We start from the raw sequence: 20,291 nt of genomic DNA on the forward strand, positions 1-20,291 counted from the left end.
ATAACCAGAAACAGCCCTGACACGAAAGATGGAGTCACTCGTCTAGCAGGATGGGGCTCAGCAAGAGACCCCTGCAACCCAGGCGCCGAGAGCCATCTCTCCAGGGGAACACCGGGCACGGTGGCCCAAAGGGGACAGCGCTGCAGCTGGCTGAGAACACAGGAGTAAAATGTCTAGACCACACAGTCCTACAATCCTGGGAATGCGCTACAGTTTTAGCAATACTTACACTAGGGACAGTAGAGCTTTTCTTGCGTTCCGGAATATCGGCCTTGTTGGGATTACTTGCAGTCCCAAGCATGGGACTGGCTGGAGCAATTCCCTTTCCTCCAGCAGCACTGGCGCTTGATTTCCGGGAAGGAATTCCGTCTTCCTTGAGGTCACTATCTGCAGTGCTGGTCTGACTCCTTTTTGGATACGCCACAACCGAAGGAATAGCTGGTCCAGCTAAGATAAAACAGTTTTTAAAAGTCAGAATACAGTTTTGTATTTTCTTCTGTGAAAACAAACATATAAGACGACTCAAGACTGCTATCATCTAAGAAAACACAAGACAGTAAAATCCTGTAAGAGTTTTCCCACCATGTACAATGTCCTTCCCTACACAATGAATTCAATTTTGAAATTTCACTTTTGTCCCTTTCTACTTAAAAGTTTTTTACAAATCATTAATAGGCTTGTACAGCTGTGCTGCAGAAACGCCCCGAGGGACAGCCACCCGCTGAAGGCACCTAGAGAGCGTCCCCGCCAGAGCAGCGGTCAGTGTGAGCGGGCGCGGGCCGTGCAGCGCGCACTCCTCCCTCGGCCACGTCTGCGCGAGCCGCACGTCCCCCTTTTGGTACAGGAGATGCCCACGTCTTTTGGAACAGAACACATTTATGGGTCGTTCCTTCTGAAGTTTTATCCTGGATCTTTTTTAAAGCAGTCATAATCTTCTGATAAACAAGAGTTCGAGTAGCCAGGGAAAGGTGACACGGGCGGAGGAGAGCGCGCTCCTCCTGCAAACAGGGAGGGCAGAAGGCAGAGGTTCCCAGGCACGCCCCACCCCAGGACGGCGCGCCCAGGCACAGCCCTGACGGACAGTTAACCAACATCCTACAAAACAGCATCTGGAGACTCTGGTGGCAGCACAGGAGATCTGGAGTTCAGAGCATTCTGGAAATGAGCATGATATTCGTGATGGGCATTGTCCAGGGATAATCTTCAGGAACGGCACCAAATGTTTATCATTTACTCTATGGTAAAAGAGACTTTATGTTTTAGATCTACTAAACAGGAGTTGGGGTGGGGTGCAAAAAAGCTACTTCTTGGACAAAATCTAAATGGCAAATCTAATTGGAATTGAATTGAAAGTAATCAAAAGTTTGTTTTTATTTATGGGAGGGAAAAAAAAACGAGGCTTCCTGTTTGGGAATTTTACCATATGAAACAAAGAATTAACCAAGCATGGGTGATACTACCCATAACACTTATCTTCTCAAAATCCTGAAGCAGCTAAAGACATCCTGCACCCACCGGCTCTGGAACTCGGCTCAGCGCGCGGTCTCCCCAGCGGCGCTGTGCCCGGGGCGAGGGGAGCCGCGCGCACGCGCACTCACCGGCAGGGCCAACCCCAGCCTACAGAGCAGTCCCGTCCCAAGGGCCGTGTGGGCTGCCCTTTCCCAACAGAGCCACCAGCTCCCTAAGCCCTGGCAACCACTGGACTGGTCTCCATCCCTCATTCCCTCCTTTCCAGAATGTGACATGAATCCAGTTACAGGAGTCCAGGACACCGTTTGACATTTTTTTCCATTCCACGCCGTTCCCTTGAGACCTATGCAAACGGCTGCCCCTCTCAATACTTTGTTCCTTGTTACTGCTGAGTAGTGCTCTGTGGTGTGGCCGTCTCGCACAGACATGTGATTTTTAGGTCATCAACCTTGGTAAACATGTCTTTTCTTCCATGACTGTTAGTGTTGGGCTTTCAGTTAGAATAACCGTCACTAGTCCAAGTTATAAAGCAAAAAGCAAATTTTCTCATGTTTTCTTTTACTAATTCCATGTTTCTCACATTTCCATCTTCATTCCAGATGTAACCCACCCTTGTCTGAGATGTGGGACATGGGTGCAGATATATTTTTTCCTGATCGCTACCAAACCGCCCCAGCGCCACTGAGTAATAAGCCAGTGACCTTTTTTTTCCTTTTATAAGACAAAGAACGCTTTGAAAATCTAATGAATATCACGTTTTCTAGGAAAATAGGTGCACACACCCCTGGGACCCAAATTAAGAATCACAGATAACAGCTGAGTTATAACTTCACAGAACCAGGCCTACATAAACCGCTAGCATCTGGAAGTAGAAGCAAGGGGCGAGGGAAGAGGAAGGCCAAACTGAAAAGTGGGGTTAGCAGCAGGTTTGTCTGCCTTTACTCAGGAGCAAGTGAGTGTGCTTTACTAGATTATTATATTTGGAATCTACCCTGTTTTTAACACTTAAAAGAACATAGCCAGAACTAGAAACAAATCTTTCCTTTGCTGACCACCATCTTCATCTGCATAATGAATAAAAAAGAAACATAGAACCAGGTGACTTTCTATATACTCGGATTTCTGGGAATATTCTTTTTATGAAAAAAAATTGTTTTTAAGTGGCTCCATACCCAACATGGGGCTTGAACTCACGACTCTGAGAATAAGGGTTGTGTGCGCCACTCATGGAGCCAGCCAGGTGCTCCTCTTCTTTAAACTCTTCACTGTTAGAGGCTCGAAGAAGGAAAAATCATGATCGTCCCACAAAGAGCATTCCCTGAGCAATCAGCGGGTCAGTGGACAGACCAAGGACCTGGGGCCCAAAGTCCAGCTGTTCTGCCACAGGTGCTCCCACACCCTTGTCACCATGGGAGATGTGGTGGGTCCTCTTAGCCTATTTCCTTCTTGAAAAAACTGGAGGTTTGGTGAGTGCATGACGTTGTGTCTAAAGTTCTTCTTGCTCTAAAATTTTCTGAACTGGGCAAGAAAGGCATTTACCAATCCAAATGGAATATATGTGCTTACAGAAAAATTAACTTATTAAAAGATAGTCACTAGAGACAGGAGAAAACTCTATTACCAGGTTTTTTTCCCCCCTAAGACTTTTGGAATAATTCCCTTTAAAGTGGATGCTTCAAAGCAATCGAGAGGCCTTTTGCTAAATACCCTGTTGTCCAGAAGCACTGAAAACCCCTCAAGAACCAACCTGCACATGGACAGAGACAGAGACCTGGATCAACACCTGTTTTACAAATGTGATGTGCAGAATCCCCAGCGTCAGGCCGGGTCCTCGGCTCCGCTACGCTCGAGCGCAGCAGACACATACACAGTTTACTGGCAGTTTCGGTGCCCCATGCTGCACCAGCCCAGACCACACAGAGAGGCGGCACATGAATAGGGAGAGAAACGGACACTGAGCAAAGTGTCATCGCTCCTGGTACAAGGCCAAAGCTGTCCACATGGGCATGTTCTGTGCCACCATAAGTGCCAAATCTCCAGGTGAAAGAATGGAAGTGGACAATGTCCAGAGAAGGGAAATGAACTGAAAAAAAAAAAAATAATAAATGGGTGTTCCATGTGAGGATGTATTTTTAAAAGTTAGAACCAACCAGGCCAATTGGTCTCGGTTCCTGGATCTTAAAATGCTGGAATTAAAGAAACACCTGCAACATTGCCACTCACAGGTCACGAGCGAATTAACACACACACGTGCCAGAGTCTCTGGATTCCAACACTGGGCTGCCTTGAAGGCAGAGTAACTGTTAAGTCTAGTACTCACATCTCTTAGGGTCCTAAGTCTCATGAAAAATCCACTTCCATGATGAATATGTCAAGAGTGAGGGTGTTCAGACACCAATGGCCAGGGTGCAACCTGACAATGTAGGTACATAAATTTAACTTAAAACTGAACACCATTTCCCTGGTTCACGTGTCCAACAGCCACATACTGAAAGTAGCTACTGGCTACTCTGCTGGACACCACTGATCCAGAACATTTTTTTAAATTTTTTAATGTTTTTTTTTTAAATTTATTTTTGATACAGAGACAGAGCATGAGAGGGGGAGGGGTAGAGAGAGAAGGAGACACAGAATCAGAATCAGGCTCCAGGTGCTGAGCTAGCTGTCAGCACAGAGCCCGACGCAGGGCTCGAACCCACGAATGTGAGATCTGACCTGAGCTGAAGTCGGAGGCTTAACCGACTGAGCCACCCAGGTGCCCCCAGAACATTTTCATCACGACAGAAAATGTTGGACAGTGATGCTCAGGAAAGAAAATCTGACGCAGAGATGGGGAGGAGAGTGAACAGAGAACCAGTGTCTGAGGCGAGAGCCCCAGAGGACTGAATGTACCGAGATAAGAGCCTAGAGATGATCAGGCCAGCGCTGGCAGGACTGGTGGGAAAGAAAAGTCCTGAAGGGAAATCAAGTCAATTTCCCACCTGGTAGGCCTTCAGCAAAAGGATGCTTGCCAATGTTAGGAGGCCTCCTGTCTGAGGGGAGGCTCCGGGAGGGCAGAGCGGGAGGGCCTCAGACTTACCGTGGTCACTGTACCGCCTCTGCTTCTGGCTGGAAGAAACACTTCTCTGCACCTTGTGGTGAGGAGACTGGCCAGTGCTGTTGTTGAGGTCACTGCTCGGCCTAACCTTAGCAAGTGAGAGATTGCTGCTAGAACTGGAGTCACTAGCATCCAGCTGAGAGAAAATGAGAAGAACAGAGCAAGCCACAACACAGACCCAAATGGTATGTTAGGAAACTAAACTTCTCGTAACACATCAACCTCTCATAAACAGTTCACTTACAGACAAAGCAGCACAATGTACAAAATGATAACCTTCCATTTGGGCAGAAGTATTGTTCTGACTGCTGAGACACTCACGAAAGGACAGGTGTTTACGATCTTCTTTCTAGGCTTTTCCAAATACTGTAAATACTCTCTATTTACTTCACCTGACACTTCACACACTAGCAAACTAACACCACCACGGGCTAACTTGTGACGACGCCCGCGGTCACAGCTGTGTCTCAAGGTCACAGCAGCTCGTGAAGGTCACGGCACTCAGGCTCATCGTTCGCGGGTCAATTTACAGAAGACCCACTCAACGTTACACGTATTTACAAAACAAAAACTAAGAAAAGTAGCTTCCTAAACTGATCATTCACATTAAAGTTATGGGGGCTTTTCCCTCTTACCTCTGAAGATTTTCTGCCCAACAACAAGTATGTAGCCGTGATTTCATCATATTTCATTTTACTGAGAGATTCTTGAATTTCTTCTTGTGAATATCCCATTCCCACCATAATATCTAAAAGAAGGGCATAGAACAGTTTACGTGTTTTGTTTGGATACAAAAACCACTGTGCTATAGGTTAAAATAACTTCCTTTATTTGACTCTAAACATCATAGATTTTCTAATATAAATAGGCGTTTGTCTTCTGAGCAATAAGAGATAATACAGGAAACTACAGGTAAGTTCCTAATAAAACAAAACAGACAAGCTGACTCATGTAACTTATGTTTAACTTCCTGCAGTTCACATTTCAGGCATATCTATATGCGTCAGAACAGAAGCATGTCACTTGCACACACAAGCCTGCAGGCACAAAGTGATCACCTATTCTCTTCTGGTCCGAGATGTCCAGTTCTGGCTCAACAAATGGTTTCAGTTCATCTTCTTCATGCCCTGCGTTGATCCACCTGTCCTTCATGATTTGCTGAAAGGTGAACTGCTCATTAGCACCATAAAATAAAACATGCTGATAACCATAATCTCAAGTAAATATTGAAAACTTATTTTCAACATCTCATGGATTAAAACTCAAAAAACGTAACTTTAAAAAATGTTTTTAGGGTGCCTGAGTGGCTCAGTCAGTTGAACATCTGACTCTTGATTTGGGCTCAGGTCATGATCTCACAGGCTGTGAGACTGAGTCTTAAAATGGGCTCTGGGCTGACAGCATGGAGCCTGCTTGGGATTTTCTCTCTCCTTCTCTCTCTGCCCTTCCCCTGTGTGTTCATGGATGTGTGGTCACTCTCTCACTCTCAAAATAAACAAACATTTAAAAAAACATGTTTTGAGCACCTGGGTGGCTCAGTTGGTTGAACATCAGATATCAGCTTAGGTCATGATCTCAGGTTTGTGGGTTCAAGCCCTGCGTCGGGCTCTGTGCTGACACCTCAGAGCCTGGAGTTTGCTTCAGACTGGATTTCCTTCTCTCTCTGCCCCTCCCCCACTCACACCCTGTCCCTTTCTCTCAAAATACATATATGTTAAAACTATTTTTCTTTTACTGGTTTTTAATCTCAATCCCTGCTTTAAAAGCCCCAGGGCAGTATTCTCATACAAACCAAGCAAAGTTCCACAAAGACCTTAATGACTCTCCAAAGGTGTTACTTATTTTGCATTTATGTGATTACCTCTAGAGTGCCTCGTTTTATTGGATTTAGCACCAGGAAACGCTTGAGAAGGTTTTCACAGTCTGTGGACATGTAGAAAGGGATTCTGTATTTCCCTCTTAAGACTCTTTCTCTCAGTTCCTTTGGGGATGGAGGGAGGAAAAGAAAACCAGTGAGTCGACTTTTAGGTAAAAAAGAATCAGCGAGACCCCGTGACACTGACAGATTCTTATAATATTAACCCTCATCGTTTTATAAAACCTTCCGCGTTCGGAAGAACGTGGATGCAACCGGCTCTCGTACCTTGAGGTTCTGCCCGTCGAAGGGGAGCGAGCCGCTGACGAGCGTGTAGAGGATGACGCCCAGGCTCCACACGTCCACCTCTGGCCCGTCGTACTTCTTGCCCTGGAAGAGCTCGGGGGCCGCGTACGGAGGGCTGCCACAGAACGTGTCCAGTTTACTGCCAACAGTAAATTCATTGCTAAAACCAAAGTCAGCTATTTTAATGTTCATATCAGCATCTAACAATAGATTTTCGGCCTAGAGGGAAAACATCAAGACAAAAATGAAATTTAACCAAAATATAATTAGAAATGTGATAGAATTAGGCATTTCATAAAAGCGTTTTGTAATGATATCAACTTAATATATCCTAATGAATAACACGAGAAAACATTCTTTCTAGAGGAAAAAAAAAGAAGTAATTGCCACACCCAATGTGGGGTTCGAACTCATAGCTCTGGGACCAAGAGTCAGATGCTCTACTGATTGAGCCAGCCAGGCACCCCAGAATTTCTAATTTTTTAACATTAATGAGTAACAGATATGAGGTATAGATTAACTCTGGCAATAATTTAAACACCAAAAGCCCCGTGATCAAAAGAACTCCTTGAAATAGCTTTCCAATTAATAATAATAAGCAGCTTTTAAAAAATGTAAACCTGTTTTAAGTGGACAAGCCACATTTCATAGAAACTGCTAAAGAGCTGTGCCGTGGCTACTGCCGGAGAGGGAGGGTGCTAGGCTGCAGGTGAGATACAGAACCAGCCACTTTCCATTATTTCAAACACTGACCGCCGGCGGATTCCACCCCAGGCATTGCATCCGTGTCTGGATGGACAATGATACACAAGACAGACAGGCTCCTGCCCTCAAGGAGCTCACAGGTTGGAGGGGGAAAGGCAGAAAGTCAAGTAGCCACACTCTGACCGAAGTGCTCCAGGAAATGGAGGTGTGGGGGGTTGTGGGCCAGCACAGAAGGAGCACAAAGGTCTCCTAGAGGGGTCATATCAAAGCTGCTTCCTGGAGGCTTGGTCAGTAGTAGTGGGTGTGTTGGTAGGCAGAATACACAGTCTCAAAACCCAGGAGGAAAGACAGACCATGCTTTACTCAAGAAACTGAAAGCCAGTGTACGGAAAAGAGGTGCAGGGAACATGGCTATGGCTGCATCACAATGGGCCAGTCGAGCGACTGGTAGGAAGTTTGAGTTTTCAACCTAATGACAATGGGAAGCCATTCAAGATTCATTCAAGCAGGAAAACGACAAGGTTATTTGTGTTCTTAAGAGACCACTGTGGTTGTAAAGTGTAAAACAGACAAGGCAGGGCGAAGAAGCAAGGCTGGAAGCAGGGCACACCAAGCAGGAAGCTGGTGTACAAGATGCTGGCGGTCTAGATGAGAATGGCGGTAAGGTTTATTAGCCAAAGGGCCTGGGGGCTGAGAGGGCAGCAGGCAAAGGAGACTGAGGCAGCGAGGGAGACAAGGCACCAAAAGGAGAAGGGAACATTCCGGGCCAGGAATGGAGAAGGCAGGCCGTGGACCTGAGCGGACGTGTAGGTGCTGCCGTCGGTCAGCGGGGCGCTGGGCCACAGAAGACCGCTCCGACTGCAGGCACGGACCCAGCCACGGCCGCGGCTACCAGGGCAGCTCGGAGACAGGCGGGGACGGGCGTACGGAGTAACAGAATGCGACCAAGTTTGGGAAGATATGGCGGCAAAGGTGGAGCGAGAAAAGGGAGGGTTATCTGAAAGGGGCCGTGGGGTGGAGAGGTTTTCTGGTGGGAGGCAGTACAGACTAGAGCATGTTTTTGTAAATGCTGCTGGTGAGAAGCCAGCAGGGGGAGAGGGTGGATGAGGAAACAAGAGTCAGGCCCCGGGACCCGGAGGCAGGGCCCGCAGGGACCCCCTACTGGCTGTAACAAGAGGAAGGGGGCACGTGGGTCAGCTTACTCTGGGAAACTGAAGGAGTTTCTGCCTGGTGTCTCTATTTTCTCTGGGAACTAGAAAACCTTCTCCTATGACAGGAGGGAGGGCAGAGATGAAAGGTGGTGCAGCAGGTCCCCAACGGCACTGCTGCTGACAGGAGAGAATGTGGGCCAGAGGAACAGAGAGGGGCCTGGGGGCACGGAGGGCACCGTCCGGGCGACAGCACACGCTCTGGGGGACCCCCAGCTGTTTGGCAGCATGGTGGTTTTTCTACAGAGACCAACTATGAACTACCTTTATTGAAATGTAAAATATTTTTAATAAACTTCCTCTCTCTTTATTTTTAATACCAAAACCTGATTAAAAGAATCTATTATAGCATTTATTTTTTTTCTTATGTAGTAACAGTATAATCTGTGACCACCAGGAGCACCGCGTGCATGCAGACAGAGCACACACTCCCCCACTAAGCGCCCTGCAACTCACCTTGAGGTCTCTGTGAACAATCCGCTTTTGGTGGCAGTACTGGACTGCGGACACTATCTGCACAGGGGAGACACAAGGTTATTCATCATCATTAAGAAGAAAAGACTTCACTGATGTTCACACATGCCAAATACTCAGTGGTCACCTGAATGTCTGTGTGGATCTCTGAAAATAAGTTTCTTGTGCTTTGAACTTTCCAATTCAGAGAAATTCAGGGGTGAGGGCAAGAAGAGATGGGTGAGGATGTTTTTGCTACTCTCTTTAGTTTTAACTGTAAAGTCTCCTTCGGGACCTATCCTGACACTCCGGTTCTTTCTCATTGAGGTTCCAGAGCCCAACAAATCACCAGGATCTGAGGACCCAGGAGCGGATGGCTCCGGAGCAAGCTTTCCGTACCCATGTCACTAACTCAAAACCAAGCTGGCGATTACAGACTGCCAACGGCAGGCGTCCCTGCAGGCTGGGTCCCCTCTGTCAATCACCTCTCTTCCCAGTCAGACCGTTCCTTACCACACGCTGCCTTTTAGCTGATATGGGTGCAAAGACAGCAAAATGTACTTCACCTCTCTGAGGACCAGTTTCCTCTTGCTCAAAACGGAAGAGTAAATGTTGTAACATATGTGAACTACAAACTATGGAATGGTTGTCAAGTGCTCCACCAGTTAGGGTCCCTTCCACTGTGAGCAAATGGTGTGATTTTACTTAGTCCACTCTGGACTGTCCTGTGACGAGCAGTGCTGAGTGAACAAATCTTTTGCTGAAATTTCACTCTTCTGTGTAATTTTTTAAGAAGTTTCCTTTCCCTTATTTATTACCTTTTTTTTTTTTTACATGTATTTATTTTTGAGAGACAGAGAGAGACACAGCACAAATGGGGGAGGGACAGAGACAGAAGGAGAGACAGAATTGGAAGCAGGCTCCAGGCTCTGAGCTGTCAGCACAGAGCTTGACATGGGGTTCGAACCCACAAACTGTGAGATCAAGTCAGATGCTCAACCGACTGAGGCACCTAGGCACCCCAAGAATTTTCCTTTTCTAAAAGAGGATCAAAAAGGAGCATCTAAACATATGCTCATTAAAGGGATTTTAGGAAGTACAGAAAGGTATATATGTAAGTACATGTCTGAGAGCATCTCTTCTTGTTTCAGTGTATTTAGTCTTTCTGTTGGTATTATGACTGTATAACTATGTATAGCCACATATATACAAAACTGGCGTTCTGAAGTTTCTCCAGATCATCATCAGCTTTTAACTGTCAGCCCCACACATCCACCTACACTGGTCATAAACACTCAGAGAAGGCTGCTTTTATTTTTTTAATTTTTTAAAACATTTTATTTATTTTTGATACAGAGAGAGACAGAGCATGAGAGGGGGAGGGGCAGAGAGAAAAGGAGACACAGAACCGGAAGCAGGCTCCAGGCTCTGAGCTAGCTGTCAGCACAGAGCCCGACGTGGGGCTCGAACCCACGGACGTGCGATCTGACCTGAGCCGAAGCCGGAGGCTTAGCGGACTGAGCCACCAGGCGCCCTGCTTTTTAAGTAGGCTGCACACCCAGTGAGGGTTAAGGACTCACTGAAGAGTCGTATCCTTTACTGACTGAGCGGCCAGGCAACCCAGGCTGGTTTATCAATCTGCATTTTGGTTCAAAACAAGCCGCACAGATCTGCGGATCGGGTGAGGTGATACCAAAACCAGGCCTTCCCTAGGCAGCTTCATACTTCATAAAGTGAGTATTCACAAGATCAGATCTGCTTATAACCAACAAAAAATAGAAGATCCTAATGTCAAAATATGGTTTAGGACACCTGTTACCCGGGCTAGCATTCACACTGCTCGATCCCGTCCGTGTGAAAACTGAGAAAATGACATGGCTTTGTTTTCCTGAGACAAACACGTTCCCCGCCTGGAACACGGGCACAGCTTACCCCCCTTCTGCCTGATCCGCGGTCCCCTCTCCCTCTCGGACTGACATTTCCCTACAGATTATTTTCGAACTCTGCCTTTGAACCAGACTTGACAATCTCCCCCCTTCCTCAAAGAGATCACAGAACTTCTACCTCTGAACAGCTCCAAGTGACCCTAAAACCACGATAGCTTGAAAATGGTCAACTTTAAATCATTGGGGTAGTTTTTGCATTCTTTCAAGCCAGAAACAGTTCTTTAAAAAAAGAAAATTGAGAATCTGTGTGTTTTCCACGTTGAAATATGAATGTAAGCCTGATCTGCCTCCATCCAGACAGGAGAGAACAGGGGCAGCAACGTTACCAACCCACCAAGAAGGAGGTAAGGCAGGAAGACGGAGCCGGGAATCGAGTCTTTCTCTTTGAAAAGAACAGAGCTCTACTCAAAAGCTTACAACTGCGCGGGCAGTCACCGGGAGAGGAACGGGGAGGAGGCGGGAAGGAGCCCCCCTGCTAATGGATGTGGGAGGAAAGGCCCGCTTCTGACAGCAAGCGGGACCCTGCGGAGCGCACTGTGTGCCTGGCACACCTCCCGCTTCGCCACAAACAGGCCGATGCAGCGAAGTGAGGGTGGCTTGCCAACCTCGGGAAAGCGTGGCTATTAGATTCGGAGCAGAGAGGAAGCCCCAGGCCTAAGAGGGGTCTTACCGAAGTACTAAGCCAGGAAGAAAGGATTACAGGAAGTCGCAAGCGGTGTGAATCGAGTCGTTAGTTGTAAAAGAACACAGGCTATCTTTTCTGGAGAATGGAATAGGTCCCTCCAATAAAGACCTCAGAATTTCTGCAGGAAATTTAAAATAAAGAACCGAGGAAGCGCGTCAAGCTTTGGGTCCGTCACCGTCCACGCCGCCCTGACAAACGGGACCCGCGGGGCGCTGGGCCGAGCCACAAGCCACAAGGGGCAGTCCCAGGGCTAAGCGCTGAGCCGCCTCCCTGGAGAAGGCCGCGCTGGCTGTCGTGCTGGCTGGCGCGACGCCGCCTGCTCCGCAGTCAACACGCCCCACTCACGTCAGTGTCGGCAAATTAGACAGATTCATCTGAGTGGGAAGGAACCCCAGTTTGATGAGAGAGGGAGAGAGAGAGAGAAAAATTGGCTTTTAAGTGGCCAATTTATAAAAGTGAAGAGTACAGTTATGGGAAGGGCCAAACAGGCTTGTTTTGTAATAAAGAGAAACTTTAGCTTCCCTCCAAAGACCACAGAATAAAATGATAGGAGAACTGGAAAGTACTTCAAAATTTATCATCAAGTGTAACTTCCAATTTTTGTAGCTAGAGAAATTGAGGATATGAGAAGTTAAATAACAGCCAAAAATTAGTTTCAAATTTTGTTAATAGGTTTAATTCAAAATATTATTAGTATTTAAGCTTTAAAATTAAATTTTAAGCAACAGAAGTTAAACTGAGTAACAAGTCCTTAACTGTAAACACCAGACCAAGCAAGAGGCAACTATTGAGAGATATCTGGAAAATCAACTAAAATTGTCTTTCCAAATTATTATGAAACCTTTATTTTTTAAAAATTTTTTACATTTATTTATTTTTGAGAGACAGACAGAGACAGAGACAGACAGAGCATGAGCAGGGCAGGGGCAGAGAGAGAAAGAGACATAGAACCCAAAGCAGGCTCCAGGCTCTGAGCTGTCAGCACAGAGCCCAATGCAGGGCTCAAACCCACGAACTGTGAGATCATGACCTGAGCCAAAGTCAGATGCTTAACTGACTGAACCACCCAGGCGCCCCAAAAACCTTTACTTTAAACAAGGCTGTCTATTCCTCTACTGTGGCAACCTTGTATGTAAATAAAACAAAAAATTAAAGATTCTGAAATGAGGCTGTACTGGCGTCTAAATACAGAACTGATGACTAGTGAAGTACAGAGTTAATTTAATGTTTTTATTTATTTATTTATTTAGAGAGAGAGAGCGTGCGGGCACGTTAGCTTGAGTGGGGGAGGAGCAGAGAGGAAAGGAGAGAGAGAACTCCAAGCAGGCGAGAGCTTGATGCACTCCATCCCAAGAACAGTGAGATCATGACCTGACCTGAAATCAAGAGTCAGACGCTTAATTGCCTGTGCCCCAAAGGCACCCAAGTACAGTACAGTTAGTTTAAAAGTAGTAAAGAGGGGCGCCTAGGTGGCTCAGTCAATTGAGTGTCCAGCTTCGGCTCAGGTCATGATCTCGAGGTCGGTGGGTTCGAGCCCCGCGTCAGGCTCTGTGCTGACAGCTCAGAGTCTGGAGCCTGTCTTCAGATTCTGTGTCTTCCTCTCTCTCTGCCCCTCCCCTGCTCACGCTCTCTCTCAAAAATAAATAAAACATTAAAAAAAGCAGTAAAGGGGGTGCCTGGGTGGCTCAGTCGGTCAAGTGTCCAACTTCAGCTCAGGTCATGATCTCAGTTAGTGAGTTCGAGCCCCGTATCGGCTCTGTGCTGACAGCCTGGGGCTTGCTTCTGTTTCCATGTCTCCCTCTCTCTCGGTCCTACCCCAATTCGTGCTCTGTCTCTCCCTCAAAAATAATAAACATTAAAAAAAATCAAAATAAACAAACAATAAAAGCAGTTAAGTAGCCTGCTCCTTTTCTACATCTCTGTCAAGGTGGGCAGATTGTACGTAAAGTGTTGCTGGAACACATTCAAGTGAGCACAGTCATTCACAAACCGCCTACAGGTGCTTCTGAGTTCGAGCCCCGCATCAGGCTCTCTGCTGCCAACACAGAGCCTAGAGCCTGCTTTAGCCCCTCTGTCCCTCTCTCCTCTCTCTCTGCCCCTCCCCAGCTGGTTCTCTCCCTCTCCCTCTCTCAAAGTAAATAAATATCCTTAAAAAATAAAATGGGTGTCTCATTGAAGAGCAGGGTAAAGACAAAAGAACTGTGGGGCTGTGACACTCTTCTTGCTAAAAACTGGGAGATGGTTTAATTAATGCAATTGTAGGTGTTTTGAAAGACTCTAGATTTTTGAGGCTCAACTGTCAAAAAGTAAGGTTAACCATGAGACTAAAATTTTGATACAGCTAGTAACAGAACCCACAGTTGTTTCTGGCACAGTGTCTTGGGCATGAAGGACACTTGATAAATTTTTGTTGAATCGAATGGCCAATCCCCTGCTCCACCCAAAGGGACTTAGAATCATTTACTGAGGCAAACACGGTTTGCTTCAGGGTTTAAGCAAGATAATTTTGTTAAATTAATAAACTAAAGGTGCATTAATTCATACCTGTCTAAATTTAGCTCTTGCTTCTTTTTCCTTCATTCTTCCATGTGCAACCAAATAGTCAAACACTTCACCTAAAATCAAGAGACATAAAAGTAAGCAGAAGTCCTATGTGGAGCATTAATTTATCCATAAATTGATGATACTTCACTTTTAGGAATGCTCTAATTTTTACTTTTAAATACAGATCTGAAGATAAACAGAAACGTGGATTTTGAACTAAGTTAGCCTTAAGGTTAACTATATGCAAAAATTCACTGATAAAATCTTTAAGCTAGAAAAAAGGCTTACAGTTAAAATCTCCTATGTTTATACAACTTTTATTTTAAGCATTATGTTTTCAATGTACTTTAATAAAAACGGAATGCTAACACAGGATAGTGATTTGTGTTAAAAGAGGATGACACCTTCCCTGCAGGATTACAATAAAAGCAGTTCCTGAACTCATTCATTCATTCATTCAACAAATATGTACTGAGTGCCTGCTAGTCGCCAAGCGCTGCTCTCAGCTCTGGGGAAAGACAGCAGTGAACGGAGTGAAGTCCCTTTCTTCATGGCGAGTTCACAGTCTAGCAGGGAGACACAATGAACAGGCGAACAGCATCTTGGCTGACAAGAACTGAGGAGCGGACTCGGGGAGGCAGACAAGAAGTGTGTCTGCGCGTGCAAGCGCTTTGCTGACTACTGTGAGGGAGCGGGCAGTGTCCTTGTCTGGGAGCGAAGACCAAGGCGGCCATGTGGCCGAAGAAGCATGAACACGGGGAAGGGAGTTAGTGGACGGGCACAGAGGTGGAGGAAGGGGTGAGGTCATGAGTCCCCCAGGCTTTGCTCTGAGTGAGGGAGAAGCAGAGGAGAGCGTGAAATGACTGACCCCTTAAAAGGATCCCTCTGGCTGGGGTGAGGGTCGAGGAACGAACAGAAAGACCAAGTGGGCAATAATCAGTATCAATCAAGTAGTGCAATAATCAGCAATAATCAGGGCGGGGAGGAGGGAGGCGGGGCCTCGAGTTGGAAGTGGGGGCCGCGGTCAGGATGCAGTGGGAAGTTCAAGCCAACAGACCGTGCTGGTGACACCCAGCGGGTAATTCACAGGGTAGTGATTCCTCAGGGAAGAGGGGACACTACAGGAAATATACTAGAACTGCCAATTGCTTATCAATTTGGACTAAAGAAACAATACCTCAAATCAACAGAAAAGCGTACTGGTTTAGCATATTAGACATAAAATGTGTTGGGAAAGCATCACATCTACTTCATATGAATAAGGAATATTTCCATCAGCTTAGTGACAACCTTCACCTAAATTATTTTTATACTTAAAAAACGCTTACTGGGTGTTGTATGGAAAACAATTTGACAATAAAATATTATGGGGGAAAAAAAAAAAACGCTTACTTTCAGAACATAACAAATACTTCTGAGGAAAAAGTTGCTCTGAATTGTACATAAATCTCTCTAACTTTTAAGCTTCTAGCCTTAACTAAAACATTTTTAAATAATGGACGGGCATAAATACTGTATTTTCAAGTTCTCACCTGACTGCATAATGATCTCTTCAAAGGCATTACGTGCTGTTCATTTACACCACACAGTTCGTGTTAACTATGATGAATGCTGGAGTTAAATGTCAGCTCAGTAACATGTCTAAGCAAATTACCTTTCTATTTGCAGAAGAGTATACAATGTCAAAACAAATGGTTAAAAGTGAAAACCATAAAAGATGTATGCATATCATATGAAAAAGTTCTGACTTAAGAAAAATTAATAGATTAATTAAACCCACTAGTTGTTGTAACGTGGAGAAAAGTCCAAGTCTGTCAATATAATTTTAAAATAATATTTTTATAAACTCAAAAACAATATAAACCTCTTAAGAGATTTCGGAACCATAAAGTCACACTCACAATTACTAAGTTATAAATCAGGAATTCAATCCAGATCTCTTTATTTTCCTTATTAAAAACGTATTAGCACTTAGATTAAGTAGCTAAACGGAAAACCTCAAAAGGCAATTTATTAGGAAAGGGGCAGCAGACAGTGGCTTTCCCCACCCAGACTGGGGACCACGTGGTTTGACAGGACACTGGACAGGACAGCTCAGACAGCCCTTGGTCCTAGCTCAGGCCCTGCCACTTGCTAGCAGGGGTGCTGCTGGCACAGAACAACCTATCAGAGCTTTACTTTCAGCTGTAAAAATTAGGCTGTTGCCTTGCGTGACTTCTAAGATTCCTTCCAATTCTAAAATTCTATGATTCTACCAAACTGAAAAACACCAGGCTAGGGAGGAGTAGTCAATTTACGAACCTCTGGTTGTTCCACATGGCAGATGTATCAACAATAAGACAGATGTCCTAGAGGCTGACAGCGCTCTGTTGAGCTGATTAAAACAGCCCAAGCCAGAAAACCACACCACCAGTGTAAGCGCCAGCACGGCGCTGAGCCCTGCACTGAGCCCTCAAAGGAGGGCTGGGTCGGCACGTCCACTACGAGGCCCAGGGGCGTGTTAATTTATCAGGTCACACCGTGGCACTGGCTGGACCGACCCATGTCTGTGTTCTCCAAAGCCCACCTTTTCGACTAAAAGTGGAGTTTTTGTCTTGCTCCTACAGAAGAGCAACCCCTCAAGGAAAAGCCCATCCTCACTGCCTGGCCACATCACAGAGTCACTGTGAAGGTCAAAGGAGATCAGGTAAGAGAAGGCACTTGTGCACTGCAGAAGCTACACAAATGGAAAGGTTATAAACAACGGTAACACAAGTAGAAAGCATGAGAACGCCACATGGATATTTGGTTCTGCAATTAAGTGTCAGCTCTTCCCACTATTCCTTAACTGTGGAATACCCCAAATAATTCTCCAACATTTACTCTGTCAATCAGACAACTAACAATGAATTAGGAGTATGAAAAAGTAGTGTCAAAGGTGTGTCTATTGCAACTCATTCTTGCCCACCACAGGCTTACAATCTTTTCATTGCAAAGAGGCTGTGATTGAATCTTCTGTCCTATCAAAGAGCTAACAATAAAACAAAACTCTACTGTAATCAAAAGAGTCAAAGCTACACGGCAGAGTTACACAGAGCATGTCCCTGGTAGAGTCTAACTTCGCGAGTGCAGCAGAGGAGTCTCTGCTGCGCGCTGGGCGCTGTGAAGAGGCAGGGGGCATGCAAAGACCAATGAGAAAGCTTCCACCCTCCCCAGAGAGGGAGACGCACACATGGTCCAAAAACTACAAATCTAACCCAACCTCAACCCCAAAATGACAACCTTTGTAAAAGATAATAGTTACATACAGTCATTTCAGAAAAATGACTGTATGTATACAGCCCGGTAGGCAAAAAATGACTAGTCCCTTAATCTTAAAGGAAAATATATGCACTGCAACCACCATTTCAGGCCTCGGGAAAGGGGAACACCAATGACATTAAAATCTGATAAAGAAACCCATCCAATATACAGTACACATTTATTTCAAATAGGCTAATGTACTGATATATTAAGAAACCCAAGTTCTTAAACAGAATGTGGGGTATGTATATACCTAATGGAATACTAGTCAACCTTAAAAAGGAAGGAAATTCTGACACATGCTACAACACGGATAAACCTTGAGGACTTATGCTGAGTGGGACAGACCAGTCATAGAAGGACGGCTACTAAAGGATTCCACTCATATGAGGTCCCTCAGAGGGGTCAAGTTCATGGAGACAGAGTAGAATGGGGGGTGACAGGGACTGGGGACAGGGAGAGGGAGGTTAATGTTTAATGGAGACAGAGTTTCAGCTTGTGAAAATAAAGTTCTGTGGACGGATTGTGATCACGGTCGCCCAACAATATGAATGTACTTAATGCCACAGAACTGTAAACTTAAACACGGTCAAAATGCTGAATTTTACGTTATGTACATCTTACCATAATAAAAATCCAAGTTCTGGATATTATTTATCACTTATTAACGCTAGTAGTGAAGTATTTAACAGCAATCCACAGAAGAGCCATGGTGGCTCTCCTCCCGAGCCCCTGCTGCCGTGTTACGACCCTGGATGGTAAACAGGCCTGAACGATCCTCCACAGGGGAAGTGTGGCTGTGCATTCCTCTAAAAGGGAAGAAAGGAAGAAGAACCATAGAAAAGTCTTACCTCCACTCGCATACTCCATGATTAGGTAGAGTGTTTTGTCAGTTTCAATGACTTCGAACAACTTCACTGGGGGAGGGGAGAATACAGGAAAAAAGAAACATGTCTGTATACATATATAATGGACATATACACTGTAACTATGAAAAGTAACTTTTCCCGTTAAAGATTTTTATAACTGGCCTTTCTCAAAGAATGTTCTTTGGGAATTTTACCCTATATTACAACAACAGATTTCATAAAAGCATGGAGTTCCACATAAGTAATTTCTGGGTGCTCAAGTGATGGGACTCTGGCACGCACTCACAGCTCAGGCAGCGCACCTGTGCGCATCTCCTCCCTCCTCGTGCTGTGCAGTGTCTACACGGGCCGGCTGCCTTCCCAGCAGCTCCGCCTTTCACCCCAGGAAAAGAGTTCTTATTTCACATCCAACCTGCAGGAGCTGCTCAGATCTACTCGACTCCTCCAAGTTTAAGTCTGTTCACTTGTCACTACGGTTTTAAGGGTATGCAGCACAATTCCACTTGAGATTAATGTTCACTTGTTCTCAGAGAAGAAGGTTCTTTTGTTACTATTCTGAAGCCAGAGATGGAAAATATTTGAAGGGATTATGCTATAATTAATTGCAAAGAACTTTTTAAAGAATTATTTGCAACGGGTCAATGTGACTATGCTGTAACAACAGTCTCTGGTTACAGACAGAAATAATACGTCTATTGCTGCTAACTTACCAAAACAAACCAGATCAACCAGAAATATACACGTTTTGAAATGAAACTGAAGTACATGTCTAAAGGTACTGAATCACTCTTTCCATACCTACTTTATTTTGGTAATATATACTTGGAAGTTAAACTTACCAAAAAACGGGGGGGGGGGGCATTCTAGGCTCTTACACTGAGGACTATTTTCTGATACTTTAATACAGAACATTAGACCAAGTAAAGTGTTCTAACATAGTATGTAATATATGTTTGTTGAGCTGATGAATAAAGCTATCATTTTCTTTCTTTTTCTTTTTTAAATTTATTCTATTCTCAAGTGAACATACAGTGTAGTCTTGGCTTCAGGGGTTGTATCATTTCTAAAATATTATGTTCAGGTTGTCAGGAAAAAAAGTTTTAAAAATTTAAGGCATATATGCTGGTAAACCATCAACGTATCAATGCAAATATTGGCTCTTCTGCAAAAGCTCTCTGAACCCAATACAAATCTAAATTTTTAGAAATTCAGACCTATTATCAAAAATATGTCATTTAGGAGTACATAGAGAGAGAGAACTCGAATCAGGGCATAACTTAACTAACTAAAAAACAAAATATGTTTAAGTTAGCTAGCTTTCGCCTGCTGTGATTGGTTATTTGACTGGAAAGCTGAAATCTGAAAACGAGAGTTAGCTAGCTAACCGCAAAGGGCTGAAATGAAAAGTGAGGAAAGGTTTTCTTCCCACTATTATATTCCTTGTTATATGTATTTATTGATTCTAAGATTTTCACATTTTAACTAATATCACTAATAATAAGATGATGGCTTGGTAGTATTTTTTTTCCTTAGCAGTATGTGCAACCACTAATGCCTTTTAAATGATGTGGCTTAGATTTGATGAAATAGGGTACAAGCTCTTCCCTCCTGTGGCTCTGTTTTATCTTCTGTTCTTATGCCTTAAGAATTATTGACAGGGTTGCAACCACGTGGATGAACTAGAGGGTATTATGCTAAGCGAAATTAGAGAAAGACAAATATCATAGGACTTCACTCATGTGGAATTTAAGGTACAAAACAGATGAACAGAAGGGAAGGAAGCAAAAGTAATATAAAGACAGAAAGCGGGACAAGACATAGAGACTCTTAAATACAGAGAACAAACTGAGGGCTGCTGGAGGGGTCGGGGG

At 44.8% G+C, this 20,291-nt stretch overlaps 1 protein-coding gene across 1 annotated transcript in view; it reads right to left on the reverse strand.

Moving 5' to 3' along the window:
* Positions 1-20,291, reverse strand: part of MARK3 (microtubule affinity regulating kinase 3) — a 45,292-nt gene that overhangs the window by 18,667 nt on the left and 6,334 nt on the right. The window contains exons 3-11 of the mRNA XM_029950183.1: positions 18,403-18,468; positions 14,270-14,340; positions 9,098-9,154; positions 6,711-6,947; positions 6,429-6,548; positions 5,626-5,725; positions 5,203-5,315; positions 4,550-4,703; positions 230-447 (exon numbers count right to left, since the gene is read on the reverse strand). Of these exons, the coding sequence (XP_029806043.1) occupies positions 230-447; positions 4,550-4,703; positions 5,203-5,315; positions 5,626-5,725; positions 6,429-6,548; positions 6,711-6,947; positions 9,098-9,154; positions 14,270-14,340; positions 18,403-18,468 (1,136 nt within the window). The remainder of the gene's footprint in view (positions 1-229; positions 448-4,549; positions 4,704-5,202; positions 5,316-5,625; positions 5,726-6,428; positions 6,549-6,710; positions 6,948-9,097; positions 9,155-14,269; positions 14,341-18,402; positions 18,469-20,291) is intronic.

Source organism: Suricata suricatta, chromosome 9 (assembly GCF_006229205.1).
Source record: "Suricata suricatta isolate VVHF042 chromosome 9, meerkat_22Aug2017_6uvM2_HiC, whole genome shotgun sequence".
Taxonomy (NCBI): Eukaryota; Metazoa; Chordata; class Mammalia; order Carnivora; family Herpestidae; genus Suricata; species Suricata suricatta.